The following is a 21,021-nucleotide window of genomic DNA, read 5'->3' on the forward strand; positions in this document are numbered from 1 at the left end:
TCAAAAGTTTAAGACATGCCAGAATTAACTGTTTTAATGTTTGTGTTTAACATGACCCACATATCAAGAGCACACAGAACCAGATTGTAGTGGAGTTCAGCATAGCTCATGATTTGAAGGAGCAGAATGCTCAACAAAACAGCAGCGGTTCCATGGTGCCAGGCAAATTGTTGTTATAAAGCAACTAAATATGTATCAATGAGTTCCTGCTCCATTCCTTTGCTTTTCAGATGGGTAAGCCACTCCTTCCCCTCAAACATAGTTAAAGATGCAAATGGTCAAGCAGCAGCCTAGCAAAAGCCTAAGGGCCTGTGAGGAGAATAGAAGACACTCAGATTTTTTCCAACTTCAAAGGAAAGCAACTGTCACAAAGGTAAGATTGATCTGAAGATTTTAAAGAAAGGAAGACTTGTATGTGAACTCCCTATCCCGGAAATTCTGGGTTTTGTTTTTTGTTTGTTTTTGGTTTTATTACTTTTACATTAGATCCACAGTCATTTCATAAAGATATTTTAGCTTCATATCTTGGCAAACAAGAACTGGACTGCAGAAGCACACTGCAAATTAGCCCAAGATAATTATCGTCTTTTATAGCCTCCAGTATGATCATGCATCTGAGAAAGTAAGTGAACTTTTTCCATTCTCTCAACACAGGTTCAGAAGATAATTAATGCGGCTCTTTTCTTCTGCTGCTTTTCCTTACAATTATTTCCCCATCTTCTATAGACAGAAATATTGCCTCCTGTGAACCTACTAGAGCAAGCAGTGACAGAAAGTCAATGTCACTACTAACATGCTTGAAGTTAAGCACACACTTAAATGTTTTGCAGGATCATTTTGACAACCAGTTTTGGTCACACATCACCTTTTTTTTTTTTTTTTTTTTTTTAAAAGGTGTGAAACAAGGGCTGCTAATGATAAAATAAGGCTTTTCCCATAGAAAATGGTTCACAATAGAAAGCAGAAATTGCTTATCAGGAGGAACAAGTCCAAATTAGTGACACGATTCTTGAAGATGTACAAGTTTATTTTCAGCCATGACAGGCCTATGTGAGCTAAGATGATCCTTCCATAGTGAAAATAAGTGTTAGCCTCTTATTTAAAAGCAATCTGCAAGCTTTCTTAGTCTTGTCTAAGTCAAACACAGGAAAGTTTTACAAGGTTATATAGGCATCACATACCACTCTAGAGTAACTCTGCTAGTGTGCTTTCTTCAAATCCCCTTAATGTGGATGCATGTTCTTAAATTTCAGTTGCCTGAGTAGCTCTCCTACTCTTGTATGTAACATAAAACTGCTTACAGTTTTTGAATCAATATACTCCTCACCTGCAAAGACCATTGGTTTCGCTGATTTAAAGCCAGGCAAAGGCTCCACTGGCTGCTTATGTAAATACAGTGTGTCTCCTATTTGGGCTTCCGTAACCTCTTTCATCCCAGCAATCAGATAGCCCACCTGTCCAGCATATCTAAATAAAATTGGCATTATGTGGAAATATTTATCTTGTTTAACAATATTTCAAGTTTCTCCCTCTGCAGTTAGCCCCCTCAGGAATATAAGCACATGTTCTCCCCCAAAGTGCACATACTCAACCCAAATTGTTCCTCCCTTGTTTACATACCCCTAGAGACTCTCTTTACAGATGGATCTAGGACCTAGTTACTATTCGAGGTTAAATGTTTATTTGAGGCTGAGTTTTTGGATTTACGCTGTTTCAAGGCAGGGGCTGGGAGGTACTTTTCTGACATGTAGGACACAGAAGCCAAAGTAGTATCCACACACTACAAAGTCAGTTTCAGATACAAGGAAAGGACTGCTTGGGCAAGAAGCAATGTCACCCCTCTGTTTGCCCTCAAACCCCAGTAACTACCTGGGTTGTGGAAGCAGGTGGATCACCATCGTATGCTGCTGGTGGTATGGGAATCCAAGGTAGATGGTTAAATGTAGAGCTGTGCAGTCAGCAAAGCAGGTAGTTCAGCCTTCCCCAGCTTCACTGAAAACCTCCGAGAAGGGCCTTTAATCAGCATTCAGCTGCAAATTTTGTCAGAACTTACCTCCACTCTTTGACTACGGCTACCTGCTTTCCCTCACACTGCAGGGGAGATGAACTAGTTTTCAACAGCAGTTGCACCTGGAGACTTACACTAAAGGCCTTCCCTGTTTGGGTAGATAAACAGCTTCCTGCCTCACTTGCTTTGACCATCAATCACAGACCACTCTCCATGCTGTTCTGCATTGCAGTTATGCACAGAACTTCAACGGGTGTCCCAGCAGCAACTATAAGATGATGCCCCCACCTTCCACTCTTACCCAAGATAGCCTCTATGGATGAATTGGAGGCTCAGACTACATGTTCAGTGCTATTCAAGCACTGCTCTGATGGCTTTTGTGTCCGAGATATCAGATCAGTGCCCCCAGGAAATTTAGGTGGGAAAGGACTGGAAAATAGAAAAACCCTAAAAAACCCAGTACACAATTTACTTTTGCTCCATAACAAGTGTGAGCACCAGAGTTATGAGTGCTTTCACAATAATTAAAATACCATCAGCACTTAGGCTGCCCATTTAGCTGTAGACAACCTTTAAAAAGAAATCATGTTTCCCTACTTTAAATAAATAAAACCTCTACCTATTTTTACACCTAAAATGCACATTCCCCTTACTCTCTCTTCCCCTAGTAGATAGAGTCTAACACCAAGTAGATGCCCATGATTGTTAAAGAAGCTAGCAGGAGGCTCCCAGACCAAATGGCCTTTATTCTCTTATTATTATTTTATCTCAAGGGGTTGTGATTCACCGCCACAGGAGTAGTTATGCATTCTGAAAACCTTTTAAAACTATATTTATGATTTTAAAATATAAATCAGACTTCAGGATTTTTAGAGGGTGGCTCATTTCATTTTGTTCTTCCAGTTTTATTACATTAATGTGATATCACATTGTCAAACGTGTTGGTTTGATGGCAATGCATTGTGTTGTCAAATGGGAGGCATAGTGTGTCCTTGAAAGTAAAACTTTTATCATCTATTACACACTAAACATATGTGAGAATTGACTGATCATTAAAGATGCAGGATTGATAACTCAGGAGGCTGAAGGTGTTTTTCCAAAAGTGCCTAAGTGACTTCTGATCATAAGTCCCATTGAAAGTCAATGAAGTTTTTCACTCCTAAGTCACTTAGGCATTTTTAAATCATCTTTTTAGTTGAAGAACCGATATACAATGAGCAACAGCTATGCAGTAATCTCCTAACCTAAACTTGTGCCTAAGTCGTATTGGTAGCTCTATAGATGAAAGGGTAGTTCTGTCACCAAATCCATTCAGTACTTGATTTCTCTCTGCTCACACTGCAAAGAAGGGTCCCAACAGTGAAGTTGGTGGTTTGCATGTATGAGTTGTGGACACTTGCTTACTAGAATTGACTGAGAATAGCAACTCAAGCCATGAAGCTCCTAGACAAAGAATTTCAGAGTGGGATTTTCAAAATGCTCAGCATTGGCCTAAATTTAAATGGAACAGTGAGAAACAATGCTGAGTGCTTTCAAAAATCCACCCCAACCCCGTCTCAACCATCCAAGGCTAAAACTGAACAGATGATCTAGAGCAGGGGTCGGCAACGTTCGGCACGCGGCTCGCCAGGGTAAGCACCCTAGCGGGCCGGGCCAGTTTTATTTACCTGCTGACGCGGCAGGTTCGGCCGATTGCGGCCCCCACTGGCCGCGGTTCGCCGTCCCGGGCCAATGGGGACGGTGAGAAGCCGCGGCCAGCACATCGCTCGCCCGCGCCGCTTCTCGCCGCCCCCATTGGCCCAGGACGGCGAACCGCGGCCAGTGGGGGCCGCAATCAGCCGAACCTGCCACGTCAGCAGGTAAATAAAACTGGCCTGGCCCACCAGGGTGCTTACCCCGGTGAGCCGCGTGCCGAACGTTGCCGACCCCTGATCTAGAGATTCAAGACATTATATCAGATTATTCTAATACTCATTTATTATGGTTTTTTCCCCCCAAAGAACTTCTTACTTACAATTTATGAGTTGGCTGTTCATTTGGCGTCAGAATTCCTACTTCGTTAACTTCATAGGTCTTCCTTGTGTGAGCAGACACAATCTTATGTCCTTTCTGAACCTCTCCACCAAAAAGCGCAATGTTAGCTATGACACCCCTGTAGTGGTCGAAGGTGGAGTCAAATACCAAGGCTTTCAGTGGGTCTCTAATGTTAACACTGGGTCTATTAAGAAAAATGTAAAAAATACATTTAATATGTATTAAATAAGAACATGAACTGTAGACTATTTTTCATTGAAAGTCAAATGTAAATTCATCTGTTTCAAAACATTCAAACAAAATGTTCATACAAAAATAGATGCTAATCTAAGTGCAGAAAACAAAAATCTTGAAGCTGTGTGAAATAGGAGATTTGCTATTTATGGCATATAGAATATTATGAGAAGATTTTTAAGCCATTCCACACTTCCATTTCTGATCATAAACCTATGCCAGCAGACTGATCTCTTAATAATATTAATGTTCCAAATTAAGTGTATATTTTGTTCTTGTCGCTGAGCTTTATTTCATGATGGCAGAAACTAATTTTAAACCATTAAAGTGTTTTTTCCCCACTAAAGTTCTGATCATCAAGAATATCACACTGATACAGTTCTTCCATCCCCCACTGACTTCATTATCGTTTAGGTTCTGTTTGGCATTTATCACTGTAGATATTACCTAATAAGAAACAAATAGAATTAAAAGCAAAATGCTGATTTAAAGTTGAACTGGGATTTAGCAGCCTTTCTTGTCATGCTGACAATGGTCAAATTCCCAAATAAAAGTCTCGATTAAACTGCAGTTCAGGCTGTAAAAACTGAAAATGCGTATTGGTAACTCAGGGCCCTGGAACAATTATGTAATGTAATGTAATGTAACTAAACAATGTAATGCTCAGAAGAGAGTGAAAATCTAAAACATCTGATTAAATATAAATATTTCAGAAATCTGTGCTTCCCTGGATTGATCTCCAGTTACTTACAAAATAATATCTGGGGAAAGTACATCATTTCTAAAAAGGAAATTTAAATAACCAATCACAAAAATGGTCTTGCTTTCTCTCTGCTCCCTTGTTTGTGGGCTTACACCAGTAGTGTTAGAATGTAATGGATTTTCTCTCTCTCTCTCCACTTCATATAATGTCACCTATGTTAATGGTTTTTGTGTTATATTCATCTTTAATAATTCCCATATATACGGGGGTGGAGGGGAAATACACACACGGTTGAAAGGATTTACCAAGCAATGAAAAAATCTCTTTTCTCCAAATTTCATTTCTCAAAATGAAATGAAATCTTGTCCTAGTCACCTCAAAAACAGGAATCCCGCCCTCCCAATCCAGTAACAGCAAACCACAAGTGAGAAATTTCATGCAGAACAGATTTGGTATAAGGAATTTAAAAGAGCAGCTCAAAAATCTGTCTAGTTACCAAAAGCTAGTTACCATCATAAATAAGCAAAGTCTATCACTGGCTCCATAAAACTCATAAAACACCAAAACTTACGGTGGAACCGTTTCAATAACTTCCTGAAGAACCTTTTCCACATTCGTTCCTAGTTTAGCAGAAATCTAGAACAAGTTCAGAAAAAAAGTTGTATTGGGAATAAGTCTGCTGATATACATTATCAATTAAATTGAAAATGAATGCCATCTTAATTTTGACATGTTAAAAGTATGATGCTTAGCTACAGACTCAACGGGCAAGCTTCTGCGCATGTTAACTCAAGCCTTAAACTCTATTAAAGGAACCTGATATGTCACAAACATTCCATAGTAGAGAAACAGATACATCTCATGCAGAAGGAAAGATGTCAGGGAAAGAGAACATGATAGAATCTGGCATACACACAGTACAGGAAATAATTTCAAAATTTTCGTTGAAGCCTCTATCCATTAGTCCCAAAAATCTGATACTTTATTTCAAAGTGTTTTCATTACTCTTCTGTTTTCTAGATGGACGTTAATCTCAAAAAGGACCTTTTCCCTCTCCTTAACACAGTAAGAAGAAATATACAGTGCATGTCAAACCCCCCCCTCCCCCCCCCCCCCCAAAAAAAACAATTCAGGAATTGATTTACTTTTTTAAATATCAGAGGGGTAGCTGTGTTAGTCTGTTACTTTTTTAAAGAGTGCACATTTTTCATTTGAGCTCTAAACAGGATTTTAAGAAGTCTAATAATCAACCAGTTGCTAAACATCCAGATTTTTAAAAAAAATTTAAAAGATCTTACCCTAATACATTCATCCTTAGAGATATCAAATAGCTTTTCAATTTGTTTCTCAACCCTTTCAGGGTCTGCATTCTTCAAGTCAATCTACAAAACAATATTCTTGTTACACATTTGAAATACAAGTCTCTCTCTCTCTCACTCTCTCTCTCACACACACACACACACACACACTTCTTGCATGTCAGAATTCTAGTTCACCAAAATAAAATTTAAAAAAAGGGGGGGGGGGGGAGGATCATGAATACTGCAAGTAAATAAACGGCTGTCTTTATCAGAAGGATCCATATTAAAGCACACCCTAAAATGAGTCTTAAAATAGTCCTCCCATCTTTTAGAGACCTGCATATAACAACAATTCTTGTAGAATAGTGCTAACAAGATTGCTAGTAAGGTATAGACAGGGCACAAGTTTCAAAATCGCTTTATAAACTATGCTATAGCCCAGCACTGTAAAGTTCTATTTGCTTATTCACCTCTGGCAAGACTTTTTTTTTTCCCCTTTGGTGCCTTTGAAGGGGATGCTTTACTATAACAAAAAATGATTAATAAAAAGAAGGCAAGTAGATTTTGTACCTCAGTTGGAAAAATTCATGTGATGTTGCAAGTCTGCGTCTAAAACACTACTCAGCCTTATTTCCAGCGCAGATATTGAGAAAATTTTACATCTACACATTTCATTTCACTTAACTAGATAATCAATAACCTATCTCCTGCTTTTCCACCCACACAACCCTACAGGTAGATCTTGTCATTTGTGGAGTGTTTTTTGTAAAAGCTCATTAAAGTATATTTCTTGAATATTGATTAGGTGATAAGCCAAATACTCTCACGCATGTATCACTTTTGAAAACAGAAGGGGGGGGGGGACTGAAAAAGCATGCTGGAATACAATGAACACCATGGAGGAAGTTAAGTGATCTTTGTAGAAAGCTGGCTGTGTGATTTGCCAGAAATTAAAATAAAGATAGAGAATTTTGTAACAGACTGACGTACAGTGTTTTAAATGAGTGCATTTTCATCACGATGGGCTGCAATGTTATTAAGCAAATCTATCAAGAAAAAGTACCATCACATTTAACATTAATTTTACCTTTCTTCATAGTTTCAGCAGAGGTAAAGAACTGAATAGAGTAAGGGAACACCATCTCACCCACAATGCTGTTTTTTTGTTTCTCCAGATTAACATTCAGAGTGAGTCAAGCTCAGAAGTGATGCAAGTTACATGTTTCTAAGTACCCTACGTTAACATAACTTACACCCCAATGGGCTAAAGATGCACAGTAAACGAGGTGAGGGGACAGTTTAACTTACACCCTCCAGTTTGGTTTTGCCTTGACTAGGATTTAAGGTGTGTTGTTAAAACACATTAGCTAGAACTCTGACGTGTCCTAAAAATCTAGCATACAGATAGTTTATATCTAGCTGTATAAACTTAATGCCCACTGTGTGGGGAATCTTTCATTGCTGTCACCCAAGTAAAGTTTCTACCTATCATACTGTGTAAAATGACACCTTTCACAGCAACTAAAATTCACTGCAAATAGCTTAAAATACTAATATACCATATTTATTAAAGATTGGCAGCTTAAAACACAAGTAAACTTCACTCCATCTTTTGTTGCATCCTTCAATTTGGTGATACATTTCTTGTATTTCATAATTTTGTCATGGTTATGTAAAAATTGCTATTTTATATACAAGTCTAAAAGATTATTACCTTGTTTATAACAGGAATTATTGCCAGTTGTGCTTCAAAAGCAAGATAGAAGTTTGCCATCGTTTGTGCTTGAATACCCTGGAAAGTATTCATAAACAACATTTTATTACCCAATACTACTATGTTCTGTGTTTAGGGTATTAACAGATAAGCAGCCTATTTTCCTATTACACACATCCCTTCTTTTGGAGAGGTATTATTTTCTTTAATTGGTTTTCAATAATACACTTTTAGATAATGGTAATATAAAAAACATGGAAATAATGTAATAGTAAATGTATTAAAGCTGAAAAATAATTCCCTTCTACAATACTGTATGAACCTAGTCCTGTTTAAAAGATAATTGGATGACACTTAATATTAAGGTTCTGTTTATAAAAGGTTAAAAAGTAATAGATATTTTAATAAAGCAATTGTTATAGAATCCAGTAGGTCAATAGGTTGCTAATAATCACCTATAACACCTTCTACTGATGTACTTATAACTAGAGCTGTACAAATAACTGATTTGTTAGATGGTTGGCAGTTCTGTAAAAAAAGTCATTTCTGGTGAACCAAAACTGCATTTTTTTTTAGAATTTCCGGTGAATTGAAAATTTGGAAAAAATTTCAGGTCAAACAAAACATCCAATCCAACCTGCAACAAAAAATTTTGGTTTTGGGCACTGTTAAATTTAATTTAGGCTGCTAGGTAAGAGATTAAGTCCAGGACCTCCATGGTACAATTCTCCAAAATGCTTCCAGTTACACATACACAGAACCAGAACTGCAAGGTTTCAACAAATGAATGAGATGATAGTATAGGGAGGAGGGTTTTAGGTTTATTAGTAACTGGGGAACCTTTTGTGAAAAGAGGAGCCTATGCAGGAAGGATGTACTCCACCTAAACCAAAGAGGAACAAAACTGCTGGCATGTAAAATTAAAAGATTGTAGAGGATTTTTTAAAGTAAGGGCAAGGGGAAAGCCAACAGGTGCAGAGGTACACACTATTTGGGCAAAGACATCCTTTAAGAATGAATTTATGAAAGGGGGAACTCTATATCTAAGTAAAGAGGATAGGAAAGATGTTAATAAAGTACAGATAGGAGCTAGTGTGGAACAGTCAAATGAAACACAGTTCCATTTAAACATCACACATGAAGGCAAGCAATTGAATATTGACAAAATGTATAAGTGCCTATATACAAATGCTAGAAGTCTAAGTACTAAGATGGGTGAATTGGAGTGCCTAGCATTAAATGAAAATATTGATGTAATAGGAATCCCAGACACTTGGTGGAATGAAGATAATCAGTGGTACACGGTAATCCCAAGATACCAAATATACACGAATGACAGAGTGGGGGAGGAGTGGCACTGTATGTGAAAGAAAGCACAGAGTCAAACTAAAAATCTTAAATGACTCAAACTGTTCCATAGCATCTCTAAGGATAGAAATTCCATGCTTGAACACTAACAGTATAGCAATAGGAATATATTACCTACCACCTGACCAGGATGATGACTGACTTAAAATGCTCAGGGAGATTAGAGGGGCTACAAAAACAGAAAACCCCAAAGTAACGGATTTCAACTATCTTCATATCGACTATGTACATGTCACCTAAGGAAGGGATGCTGACACCATAAATGACTGCTTCCTGGAGCAGCTTGTCCTGCAACCCACAACAGGAGGAGCAATTCTTGATTTAATCCTAAATGGAGCAGAGAATCTGCTCCAAAAGGTGAATATAGCTGAACCGCTCAGTAATAGCATCTATAATGTAATTAAATTTAAACATCCTTGGGGGGAGGAAGGGAATGAAAAACCCTCACCACAGTAGCATTTAACTTCAAAAAAGGGGATTACACAAAAATGAGGAAGCTACATAGACAGAAATTAAAAGGAAAAGTCATAAGGGTGAAATGCCAGCAAACTGCACGGAGACTATTTAAAAACACTGTAAGAGAGGCTCAAACTAAATGTATACCCCAAACAAAAAAACAATAAGATAACCAAAAAAAGGCCACCATGGTTGAACAGCAAAGTAAAAGAGGCAGTCTGAGGCAAAAAAGCATTATTTCAAAATTGGAAATCAAATTTTACTCAGGAAAATAGAAAGGCGCATAAACTCAGGCAAGTCAAGCGTAAAAGTATAAGGTAACAGGCCAAGAAAGAATTTGAAGAGGCAACTGGCTAAGGACAGAAAAATGAAGAGCAGAATTTTTTTAAGTACACCAGAAGCAGGAAGCCTGCCCAAAAATCAGTGGGGTCACCAAATGATGGAGGTGCTAAAGGAGCACTCAAGGAAGACAAGGTCATTGCAAAGAAGCTAAATGATTTCTTTGCATCGGTCTTCACTGAGAGGATGTGGGGGAGATCCCCACAGCCGAGCCATTTGATGTCTTGGGTGACAAATCTGAGGAACAGTCACAGATTGAGGTGTCAATACAGGAGGTGTGGGAACAAATTGATAACTTAAACAATAATAAGTCATCAGCACCAGATGATATTCACCTAAGAGCTCTGAAGGAATGCTAATAGGATATTGCAGAACTACTAACTGTGTTACATAGTCTATCGCTTAAATCAGCTTCTGTGACCAGCCAGATACCCAGACTGAGCAGCTGCCAGCCAAAGGAGTGGCTGCAGGCAAAACAGACAATTAGGGCAGTGGCTGCAGACAATTAAGGTGGTGGCTGGACCATCCAGTCAGGGCCCAGCCGGCCAATATAACTCATCAGAGTGAGTTAGTCTACTACAGGGAGCCCTAAGGAGAAGACTGGCATCCTAGAGGGCTACAGTACTGGGGGATGGGCAGGTGCTAGCAGGGAAGGAGCAGCTCAGCTGTGGACTGCCAAGCTGCTGTGAGAAGTGGCTGGGCTCTTGTTGGAGGAGTCCCCCCGGGGGGACCAGATGTTGACATGGCTGGAGGGCTGTGCCATGAAGCAGATGACGAGAGAAAGGAGCTGTAACGGGTGCGGAGGCGAGGATGGGAGAGCCACCACCACCACCTGAGGGTGCACCAACTGGGACTGAGCTTATTCCTGAGATGCCCAGCAGGAGGTGCCAGTGTGGTGAGTGACCCAGTAGCTAAGTCACACTGATTTTTTTAAAAAGCTCCAGAGGGCATCCTGGCAATTACAGGCTGGTAAGCTTAACTTCAGCATCAGGCAAATTGGTTGTAACTATAGTAAAAAACAGAATTATCAGACACTTAGATGAACATACACTGCTACCTCGATATAACGCGACCCGATATAACACAGTAAAGCAGTGCTCCAGGGGGGCCGGGCTGCGCACTCCGGTGGATCAAAGCAAGTTCAATATAACGCGGTTTCACCTATAATGTGGTAAGATTTTTTTGGCTCCCGAGGACAGCGTTATATCGAGGTAGAGGTGTATGTTGGGAAAGGGTCTACATGGCTTTTATAAAGGGAAATCATGCCTCACCAATCTAGTATAATTCTTTGAGGGGGATCAACAAACGTGGCTAAAAGTGATCCAGCAGATATAGCATACTTGGACTTTCAGAAAGCTTTTGACAAGGTCCCTCACCAAAGGCTCTTAAGGAAAGTAAGCAGTTATGGGATAAGGTCCTTTCATCGATCAGCAACTGCCTAAAAGATAGGAAATAAAGAATAGGAATAAATGGTCAGCTTTCACAATGAAGGGAGGTAAGTAACTGGGTCCTCCAAGGATCTGTACTGGGACCTGTGTTGGTCAACATATTGAAAAATGATCTGGAAAACGGGGTGAACGGTGAGGTGGCAAAGTTATCAAACAATACAAAATTACTCAAAATAGTTAAGACCAAATCTGACTGCAAAGACTTAAAAAGAGATCTCACTAAGCTAGGTGACTGGGCAACAAAATGGCAGATGAAATTCAGTGGTAAGTATAAATTAATGCGCATGGGAAAAAATAATCCCAATTATACGTACAAAGTGATGCAGTCTAAATTATCTGTAACCACTCAAGAAAGATCTTGGAATCATCATGGATAGTTCTCTGAAAACATCCGCTCAATGTGCAGTTGCAGTCAAAAAAGCTAACCGAATGGTAGGAACCATTAGAAAAGGGATAGATAATAAGGCAGTGAATTATGATATTTTCTATCAATATGTACTCAATATATTCATAAATGATTTGGATCATGGCATAGAGAATACACTTAAAGTTTGCAGATGATATTAGTGTTTGAAACATGGTTATAACAGCTAATAATCATTTATTAACCCTTTATAAACTATTTATAAATGAAACCTTAATATAAAGTGTGACAGATAATTGTACAAATCAATCTCATTTCAATGTTCTATAGCTCCATTATTGGGAAGCACTTCAGATTTCAACTGCACATCCTATTTGAAATTAAAGTTTAATTAAAAACAGTTTAACACTATTTACCTGCCTACAACTACTGACTTAGGTGCGCTTTCAGAAATATAGCAAGATCTAATGTTCTCTGATATCCTGTTGCTTTAACAAGATGAATTTTCCTGTAAATAACTGTTTACTAGATATCTATTCTGGCCCTCTAAAGAGGCACAAGCACAAATGTCATCAAAGTTATGTTTTTAGCAATACTATAGTATAGCTAGAGTTAGGAATGTCTCCCCAAAGCAAAATTTTAAATTCAAAATCTCTAACAGTTTGAAGTGCTGCTGCTGACTGTATCACAAAACTAAACAAAATGAGTATACTCGTCTTTCGCTGGTCTGATTTGCATTGTTACTGCATTAGAATTCCAGAATCAACTTGGCTCGGGGGCTTTATCCTGTGAGCTGCTGAGCACTTCCTGGAAGAAGCTGAGTGCCTTCAACTCCACAGACTTTACTGGAGTTGAAGGCACTCATCAGCCCAGAGGATGAGTTCAGCACTTTGTAGGAAGCAGGGCACTAATCTTGCAATATTACTGGTTAAGCTTATTACATGTTCATTTCATAGGACGAGCGTATCCACAGGCACATAGCTAATTGGTACTTCCTAAGTCGCTTTCTCATTCTTTGTCTGGGGTGGCAATAGCACTTTTTCCAAAGGGTAAAAGGGTAACAAAAGTGGAAGTTTAAGCAACTTAGGAAACCTCATAAGGCAATACTTTTTACTATGTAGAACAGGAGAATTTGGAACTCTACCTCATTTGCATCCACTACAAGAATGACACCTTGACAGGCAGACAGTGACCGTGATACTTCATAGCTAAAATCTACATGACCCTGTGAAGAAAAATTGATATTTAGAACTCCAAGTACAACTTTAACTAGAGTCATTTGCAGTAAGTCTCTGGTTGATTTCATCTGTATGATAGTAACACATCAGCTCAAGCCTCTGTGGAGGAAAAATATTCAGGATTAATTTACAAATTTAATACCACAGAATAATGGGCAAACCTAACATTTCAAAAAAGTAAGAGTATTTTAAAGTAAGGACATTTAGGTTCCTGTGATTTTTAGCAATATTTATACTTAACTTACTGGTGTGTCAATGAGATTTAAGAGGTAGTTCATTCCTTCATAACTGTAAAAGAGAGATGCAGTCTGTGCCTTAACTGTGATCCCTCTTTCCCGTTCCACTTGCAGTTTATCCAGCACTTGTTTATTTCGGTCAGTTTTAGCAATTGTTCCTAAAAACACATGTTTTAAAAATTGAATTTTACACAAGTATAATTTTGCACGGTCCGAAAGGAGTATGGTAGCTTCTGTTTAGTTTCTAATAAAGACCATTGCAAACTATTGAGTGATCCAAGGGGAAAGGATTCCTTCCCCCAAAATTTAAATATAGATCTAAATGGTGACTTTTTACATAAGAGCAAAGCTTGACAAATCCACTTTCCAAAGGCACACAGGACACTTTCCTTCATGAGTGGGGCTGATCTATCAGTTTATGCAGAATCTAAGCTTTCAATTAAAATAAAATTGTTTCACGATCTTGTGATTACAAAAATAACTTCTTGTAATGTGAAATGATTCTTTCTGAATCTACAGACACCCTGAGGGAGGCTTAAGACCTATAAATCATACTCCAGACCATAGCCTGGGAGTTCCTTTGGGGTTGAAGGAATCCTTCCCCCTTGGGTCACTCAATAGCAGCACAGTTCCTCCATGTCTACTAGAAATCCAACCTCACAAATGAAGCAGCATCTCTGCCACTTGCACTCTTTCTACTTGGGGCGTGAAACAGTCAGCAGATCTGCATAACAACAGAGACTCCACAGGATCTGCACTGAATTCTTAATGTGCACACTGCAGAGCCGGGTCAACAAATGGGGGTGCATTCCCAGCATAGACTCACCCAGAATATAATATAACCATACTGATTTCACTACAAGCTACACCTCCATAGTCATGAAACAAGGTCCACTATTTGCTCGTAAGAGTGATGTGAACTAGAGCAGGTTGAAACATTTTAATCTAAATGAAATTTCTGTGTAATGTGCTGTATTGTTAACGCCTAAACGTTTTGTAGAGATGTAGCATTTCCACAATTTTTTTCCAGGAAGGTTTTTGAGCCTGGGGCACATAGAGAAGAACTCTGCTCTAAATCAGACAGAGCAGAAAGATGAACCTGGATCTCCCACATCCCAACCCAGTACACCAAACTATAAAGTGTATGACGCATACATTCCCCTGACCACTCCATTTTCACAAGAACATAAAAAAGATTTTTTTGCTCCAAAGTCAGTCAGCTCTATCTCTCATCATCAAAATGGGAGGGATAACCATGAAGTACCTGTGTTAAGTTTTACCCCCCAAAACCATTGTCTTAAGTTTCCAGGTTTCAACAGTCCCCTTCTGACTGCCCAAAATTTTCTATGCCCTTCAAACTGACTATAAGTACAATAAATATTGTAGGTACTGACCTACTTATCGTTTGTCAGGAGTTGCACAGAGAACACTATATTTCTAAATATAATGGATTCATCCCACTCCCCAACACATCCCCTCCCTGGTTCTTTTCCCACCCTCCTCTTTCGTTTTGTTTGTCTAGTTGAGATTTGTTTGCAATACACCAAAATCTATATTGCTGTACAACTGATGGTGTATGTGCATGAGAAGCCCAGGACTAGAACAGCATGGATATTAGAGATGCTGTGGTAGAACTGTACTAGGAAGTCTGCACAATGCCTGCCCACATGAGAAGCAAAGGTAACTAAAAACACATCTAAAATCACAATGCTTACCTGTAATTTCCAATAGCCTGTCTGCTAGAGTGCTTTTGCCATGGTCTACATGAGCTATGATACTGAAATTTCTAATATTTTCAACAGGAAATATAGACATATCCAGTTTTTCCTGAAAAACATAAAATGTAGAGATTCCTATTCACAAAGAGATTAGGGTGTAATTTCACAAATCAGGATGTAGAATGATGCTTGTATACACAAAACTAGTAACTCCTCATTTCTTTGGTTTTTTTTGGAACTTGAAAAATAGTTTCATCCTTATTTCTCCCCCATCTCCTCTTCCTCTTTGTTTCCCCCTCAGGGTTTGCATTGCCACTGAAGTCCATTTCCGTAACTTGTACAAACATTTGTGAAATTAGTACATGAACAGCTACCATTAAATCTATTTAAATTTTTGTCCCCTGACAGAACATTCATTAGAGTATTTTGAAGCAGCTTTGCAAGTGTTTTAGCATTCTAAAATAATTCTGAGGACAAGCTAGGGAAAAGGGTAACTAGTGCAAGTGTTTCAGACACGAGGTAGCTGAGATTAGGCTATGGCTCACCTATTCATTCTGTCAAGTTTCATTTCCAGCTGCAAAAGTGTACAGGTCTGTCGCATCTTACACGCATTTAACATGCGCGATTTCAACTTTACGTGGTCGGCAAAAACAAAAAAAGAGAAAAATAACAATTTTAATACTATACCTGTAGTGCGGGCGATTTCGCCCGCCATTGAACTCAATGGAATTTTGGCTATATGCGGTTTTCACTTTACGCGCTAACCGCGGAACGGAACCCCCGCGTAAGATGAGACAGACCTGTAACCTGAGAAATTAATTCCTCTACACAATTAGTCTTTTGGGAACTGTTCCCCCAATAATTACTAAGTATCAATTCTATTCGAAACTACCAAGAGGAAGGAGGGTTAGAGGGCAAAGAAAAGACACACAAATACTTTTCAAAGACAGATTGGTCACCAACTTGCCAGTTCAGGCACTGGAGGGAGAAAGTTAGAAAGAGGGGACAGATGGAAGAGGACCAAGCCACCTAAACCAAAATAAAATAAATCTGGACATGGTCCTTGCTTATGACCCTCTGTACACATTAGTCAAGGAGTGTCAAACTTATTCTGGAGCAGACTGAATTCCATTTTTAGCTGTAGTGAGAACCAGGGTATAAATTGAGGCCAGCATACTATGAACAATCCGAAGTGGAACGCCCACTGATATCAGCAGGTAGTGTGCAAAGACTCAGGGAAGACTCTGCCTCTACGTATTAAGATTTTAGTTAATTATTCAATATTTTATTGACCCATTCAGCAAGAAAATATGCTCAGCTTCATGATCCCTCCTATTTCTGTCTCTTCCTTCCTCATACTCCTTTGGTTCACTACCTTCTCTGCTTCTTTCTCCCATCTATATCTCTTTTCCTGCAGCAATTTACCCCCACCCAACCCTTTCCCCATCCTATCTGCTAATACATGCAAAATAAAATAATGCTGCCTTATAAAGTGACAGTCTTTGGTATTAACATCCCAATAAGTTTAATTGAAGTTGTGGGGTGTTAACACCTAACAGCTACTATTTCGAATTGTCTGCAGACTCAGGAAAAACAACAATGTATAAATGTTTACATTTAGAAAATACATTTACAACTATGACAACAAGAAATTTATTTTAACCTTAATAAAAGTTTAAATTCTGCAGAATATGACTATGTCAGCAGGCAATGTAAGTACATCAAGTGATCAATCAAGTCCTTTTTGGTGGGATGTTATAAATTTCTGAAGCAAACCTTGCTCTGTGGCTGACTTTTAGCCTTCCTTAGCTACAAAGATTGTGCAACTGTGTCTCAGAACCAAATTATGTAAATTTTTAGGCAAAAAAGTCTTCCACTGACATCCATGGGTGCTATCTGTATAAGGACTGCAGGATCAGACCCAAAGTCTCCTATATATGGCATTTTGTGGGCCATGTAACAGGCACTATATTATGCATGCTGTAACTCATTCCCCCCCCCCCCCAAAAAAAACCCCAAACCATGCACTGTTTAGGGCAGGGATCGGCAACCTTTGGCCCGCGGCCCGCCAGGGTATGTCCCCTGGCGGGCCAGGCAGGTTTGTTTACCTGCCACATCCGCAGGTTTGGCCAATCACGGTTCCCACTGGCCGTGGTTCGCTGCTTCAGGCCAATGGGGGCGGAGGGAAGCGGCGCGGGCCCAGGGATGTGCTGGCCACCGCTTCCCGCCGCCCCCATTGGCCTGGAGCGGTGAACCGCAACCAGTGGGAGCCGCGATCGGCTGAACATGCGGACGTGGCAGGTAAACAAACCGGCCCGGCCCGCCAGGGGGCTTACCCTGGCAGGCCGCGGGCCAAAGGTTGCCAATCCCTGGTTTAGGGGCTGCTTAGTCTCCAACTGCACTGAATTAGAGTACCATTAGAAGCAAAAAGCAATATTGCTGCTGGAATATGCGATCACATTATGTTCAGCAGAAACAATGGGACCTGTTTTTGTTTCTTCTTTACAAGGGAAAAAGTGCATAAAAAAACCTCAGAACAGTAAATAGATAAGCTACCCTTCCATGTCTATTGCCAAACATTTTGGAGTCTTTTAAGCTATGGTAATACTAGCACTCTGCTTTGTTTTAAAAGTATGCAAATATTGACTAATCACACCTCAAATACCCACAAGTTCAGTAAGACTTCCCATCTTACAGATGGGGAAACATAGATGAGGTTACACTGACCTGCCCACCTAGCAAGTGAGTGGCAGAGCCACAATTAGGACTCAAGTACCTAGGCTCCCAATTTGAGCTCAGACCATTAGACATAGTTGAGTTTCAAACTTTATTTCAAACCAGAGCAAACAATATTAAAATCCAAGTGACTGAAAATAGGCAAGCACCAAAACAACATTTTTGGGAAATGACTGATATGGATATATTATCTTTGGAAGCAGTGAACTGACCATAGTTATGCTTACAAACATGCCAGCTCAATACTGTTCTGTATTCCAATCAAATTAGGTTTGTTTGTTACATTCTTGTAAGCCTTCTTAATGTTTAAAAGGTGCTAGATCAGTCATTAAGCTTGCTGTAAATGTTGGACATACTGTAATTTTATGAAAAATACAAAACTTGATACTTTTCCTGTGGGGAGACAATTACATATTTTGTACAATTTACGTTTATTTAAATTTCTTCAAATACAATTACCTATCATCGTTGTCAAGATAATCAACTATTCAGGATGCAGAGTGGTAGCCGTGTTAGTCTGTATCAGCAAAAAGAACAAGGAGTACTTGTGGCAGTTTATGGAAGTATTGCAAGATCAGTTGAGAGAGCTGAGACAGTTTTAAGAGCGTAGCATAAACCACCTTTTACTAGAACTGATGTAATTTAAGGTAAGGGTGAAAATACAGAACACAGCTATACATAGCAGTGCCAGTCCAACCATGAAGACTCCCCATTCTCTTACTCATGAAAGTAAAAGCTTGAGTTGTGTGGGGGTTTTTTTGTTTTATTTTTTCTGAGCTGGAGGAGAAGAGAGGGAGCGTGAACCATCCCAGCTTCCATGTATGGAAAAGACTCAAATTTCTTTGATGTTCCTGCTTGTTCTCTTACTAAAGACAAACTTTTTTTTAAAAAGGACACTGGAAATTGAACCAGGAACCACAAATAACTCCTCACTAAAACATTCTGTATCTACACTGCAGCTACTATGCTGCAGCTGTGCTGCTATAGACGCTTCATAGGTCCATGTAAAAGGTTGTTTGTTTTTTTCTGTCAATATAGCTAATATACTTCTCTCAGAAGCAGCAGCTAGATCATTGACTAACTGTGTCCACAGTGGGGGCTGACCTAACTATATTTCACAGGACTTAAAATTTTTATAGCCCTGGACAACATAGCTAGGTCAACCTAAGTTTTGATGTAGGCCAGGCCTTATACAGAACGAGGGGTCAGGGAGGAGAAAAGAAAGCAGATGCTGGCCACTGAATATGCACAGAGATCCCTGCTATTGTCAGTGAGTACCGTTAAGTGACCTAGATCAGCTGTCCCTGTAACTATTTTATGACTGGTCTTCTCATGCTAGGGGAGGCGTGTGTCAAGAACAGGTCAGCAAGTCGCAACCATCCTTCCTATCCCATACTGCTAAATAGGAAAAGGGGTCACAACATAGAAATACTTGAAAACAAGTAATACTTGCTTAACAAGACGGCCTAACTCACCCTGTTTAAATGCATACAGGGGTTAATCCTCTCAAACAGGGTGAGTTAAGCCTTCTTACTAAGCGTAGAAATAAAAGTTAAAGGGCCAAGAGACATCCACTTGGGTTAAAGGGATTTCCATCCCCTTCCCGACAGTAGTATTAGTTTTCAAATATTGTATTTATTTCAAACAAAAAAGTTCATCACCTTCTTTTGGGAACTATAGGGTCTGGAGAACACAACATGATCCGCAGGGCATTTTTCCATGCACGGCTGACAGCATAACAAAGCAGCAGTGCTACAGGCGCGCCGCAGCCTGACCCAGACCCCCGCTGCCCTGGTCACAAGCGACAACATGCTGTCCTAAAGGCAGGAATCACACGCAGCCCGCACTGAGGCAGCGGCCACGCGGGGCTCAGCCGCGGGCTCCGCAGAGTCGCCTCCGGACCAGGGGAGCTTCGGGATCCATCCAGGGAAACTTCAGCGGGACCTGCCCCGCCCACGGACAGCGGCGGGAGAGACTCGGGCCACGGAGAGCAAGTCCGCTCCCGGGCCAGCCGCACCGGCTTGTTAGCGCGTTACCCCCCGTCCTGCCCCGGGGGCCCGGCCGGCGCGGCCGCTCCCTGCTAACCCCACACGGCAGCGGCGCGGTCCGCAGAGCTCCGACTGGGGCTGCGCCCGCAGGACCGGAAGCCACGGGGGGCCGAGCGGCTCTCACCACCAAGCTGCACGAGCCAGTCGCTGCCCAGGGCCAACGCTCTAGTCCCAAGCCGACCCCTGCGCGCGCCTGACCCGGAAGCAGAAGGGCGGGACTGGTGGCAGGAGGGACTGCGGCCTCTGTAGCACTGCGCATGCGCGAAGTCGGATTTAAGGGCGGTTGGCGATGCAAGCAACAGCTTTTTCTCCTGGTCCTGTTCCTCGGGGCACCTCTACCCTGCGGCCTTCAGGCAACCCTCGTTAAGGCAACTTACAGCTCATGCCTGCGGTAGCCGCCTCGGGGGGGGGGGGGGGGTGCGTGTCCTCAGCAGGGTTGTTTTCACTGACCTAAGCGGCACAGTGTGGGGGGCTGAGAGCCTGGGCTCGCAAGTCCATAGCAGCTTCTCCCCCACCCCCTCAGAGCCTGGCTGCTCCCGGGGCTCCTGGCTCCACGCTGGTTGTCCCCCCCCCCCCATTCCCTGCTGGGATCCTGGCACCCCCCAGCGCTCGGGAGCAGCCCACTTCCAAATGGGAAGCCCCGTCAGTAGCCGGGCTGAGAGCAGGGACTGTCTTGTCAATTTTAGGGCTCCATGGAATTGGACAGGAAAGAATAACAGCCGACAGCGGTGTAAGTAACACAGTGTCTACATGGACGCTGCATCGCCCTGAGTGCACTGACATAAGCACAAACTCTCATGGAGGTGGAGTTATGTCAGTGTAAGTAGGGCACTTACCTTGGCAGGACCAAGGCTGTAGTGTGTTCACTGATATAGGTCAACATAAGCTAACTTACAGACCACAGCTGAGTGATAACTGCGCTGCGCGTGCACCCCTTCCTCATGGAGCTGTGCACATCATAGTCCTGTTTGCTAGTCCCTACTGCCCCTCCCATCTGGGTGACACAGCAGGTCCCTCAAAGGGAGGCAAAGCTTCCCATTGGATTGGGCCCCCACATGCAATTTAGGTAGCCGAAC

General features: G+C 41.0%; 1 protein-coding gene across 1 annotated transcript in view; it reads right to left on the minus strand.

The window, feature by feature from the left end:
• The window catches only part of GUF1 (GTP binding elongation factor GUF1), a 43,592-nt gene extending 23,884 nt beyond the window's left edge, over nt 1-19,708 (minus strand). The window contains exons 1-9 of the mRNA XM_065405472.1: nt 19,559-19,708; nt 15,159-15,270; nt 13,453-13,601; nt 13,114-13,194; nt 7,995-8,072; nt 6,278-6,361; nt 5,551-5,615; nt 4,023-4,226; nt 1,328-1,467 (exon numbers count right to left, since the gene is read on the minus strand). Of these exons, the coding sequence (XP_065261544.1) occupies nt 1,328-1,467; nt 4,023-4,226; nt 5,551-5,615; nt 6,278-6,361; nt 7,995-8,072; nt 13,114-13,194; nt 13,453-13,601; nt 15,159-15,270; nt 19,559-19,708 (1,063 nt within the window). The remainder of the gene's footprint in view (nt 1-1,327; nt 1,468-4,022; nt 4,227-5,550; nt 5,616-6,277; nt 6,362-7,994; nt 8,073-13,113; nt 13,195-13,452; nt 13,602-15,158; nt 15,271-19,558) is intronic.
• Between the last annotated feature and the right edge of the window lie 1,313 nt (nt 19,709-21,021).

This window comes from Emys orbicularis, chromosome 5 (genome assembly GCF_028017835.1).
Source record: "Emys orbicularis isolate rEmyOrb1 chromosome 5, rEmyOrb1.hap1, whole genome shotgun sequence".
Taxonomy (NCBI): domain Eukaryota; kingdom Metazoa; phylum Chordata; order Testudines; family Emydidae; genus Emys; species Emys orbicularis.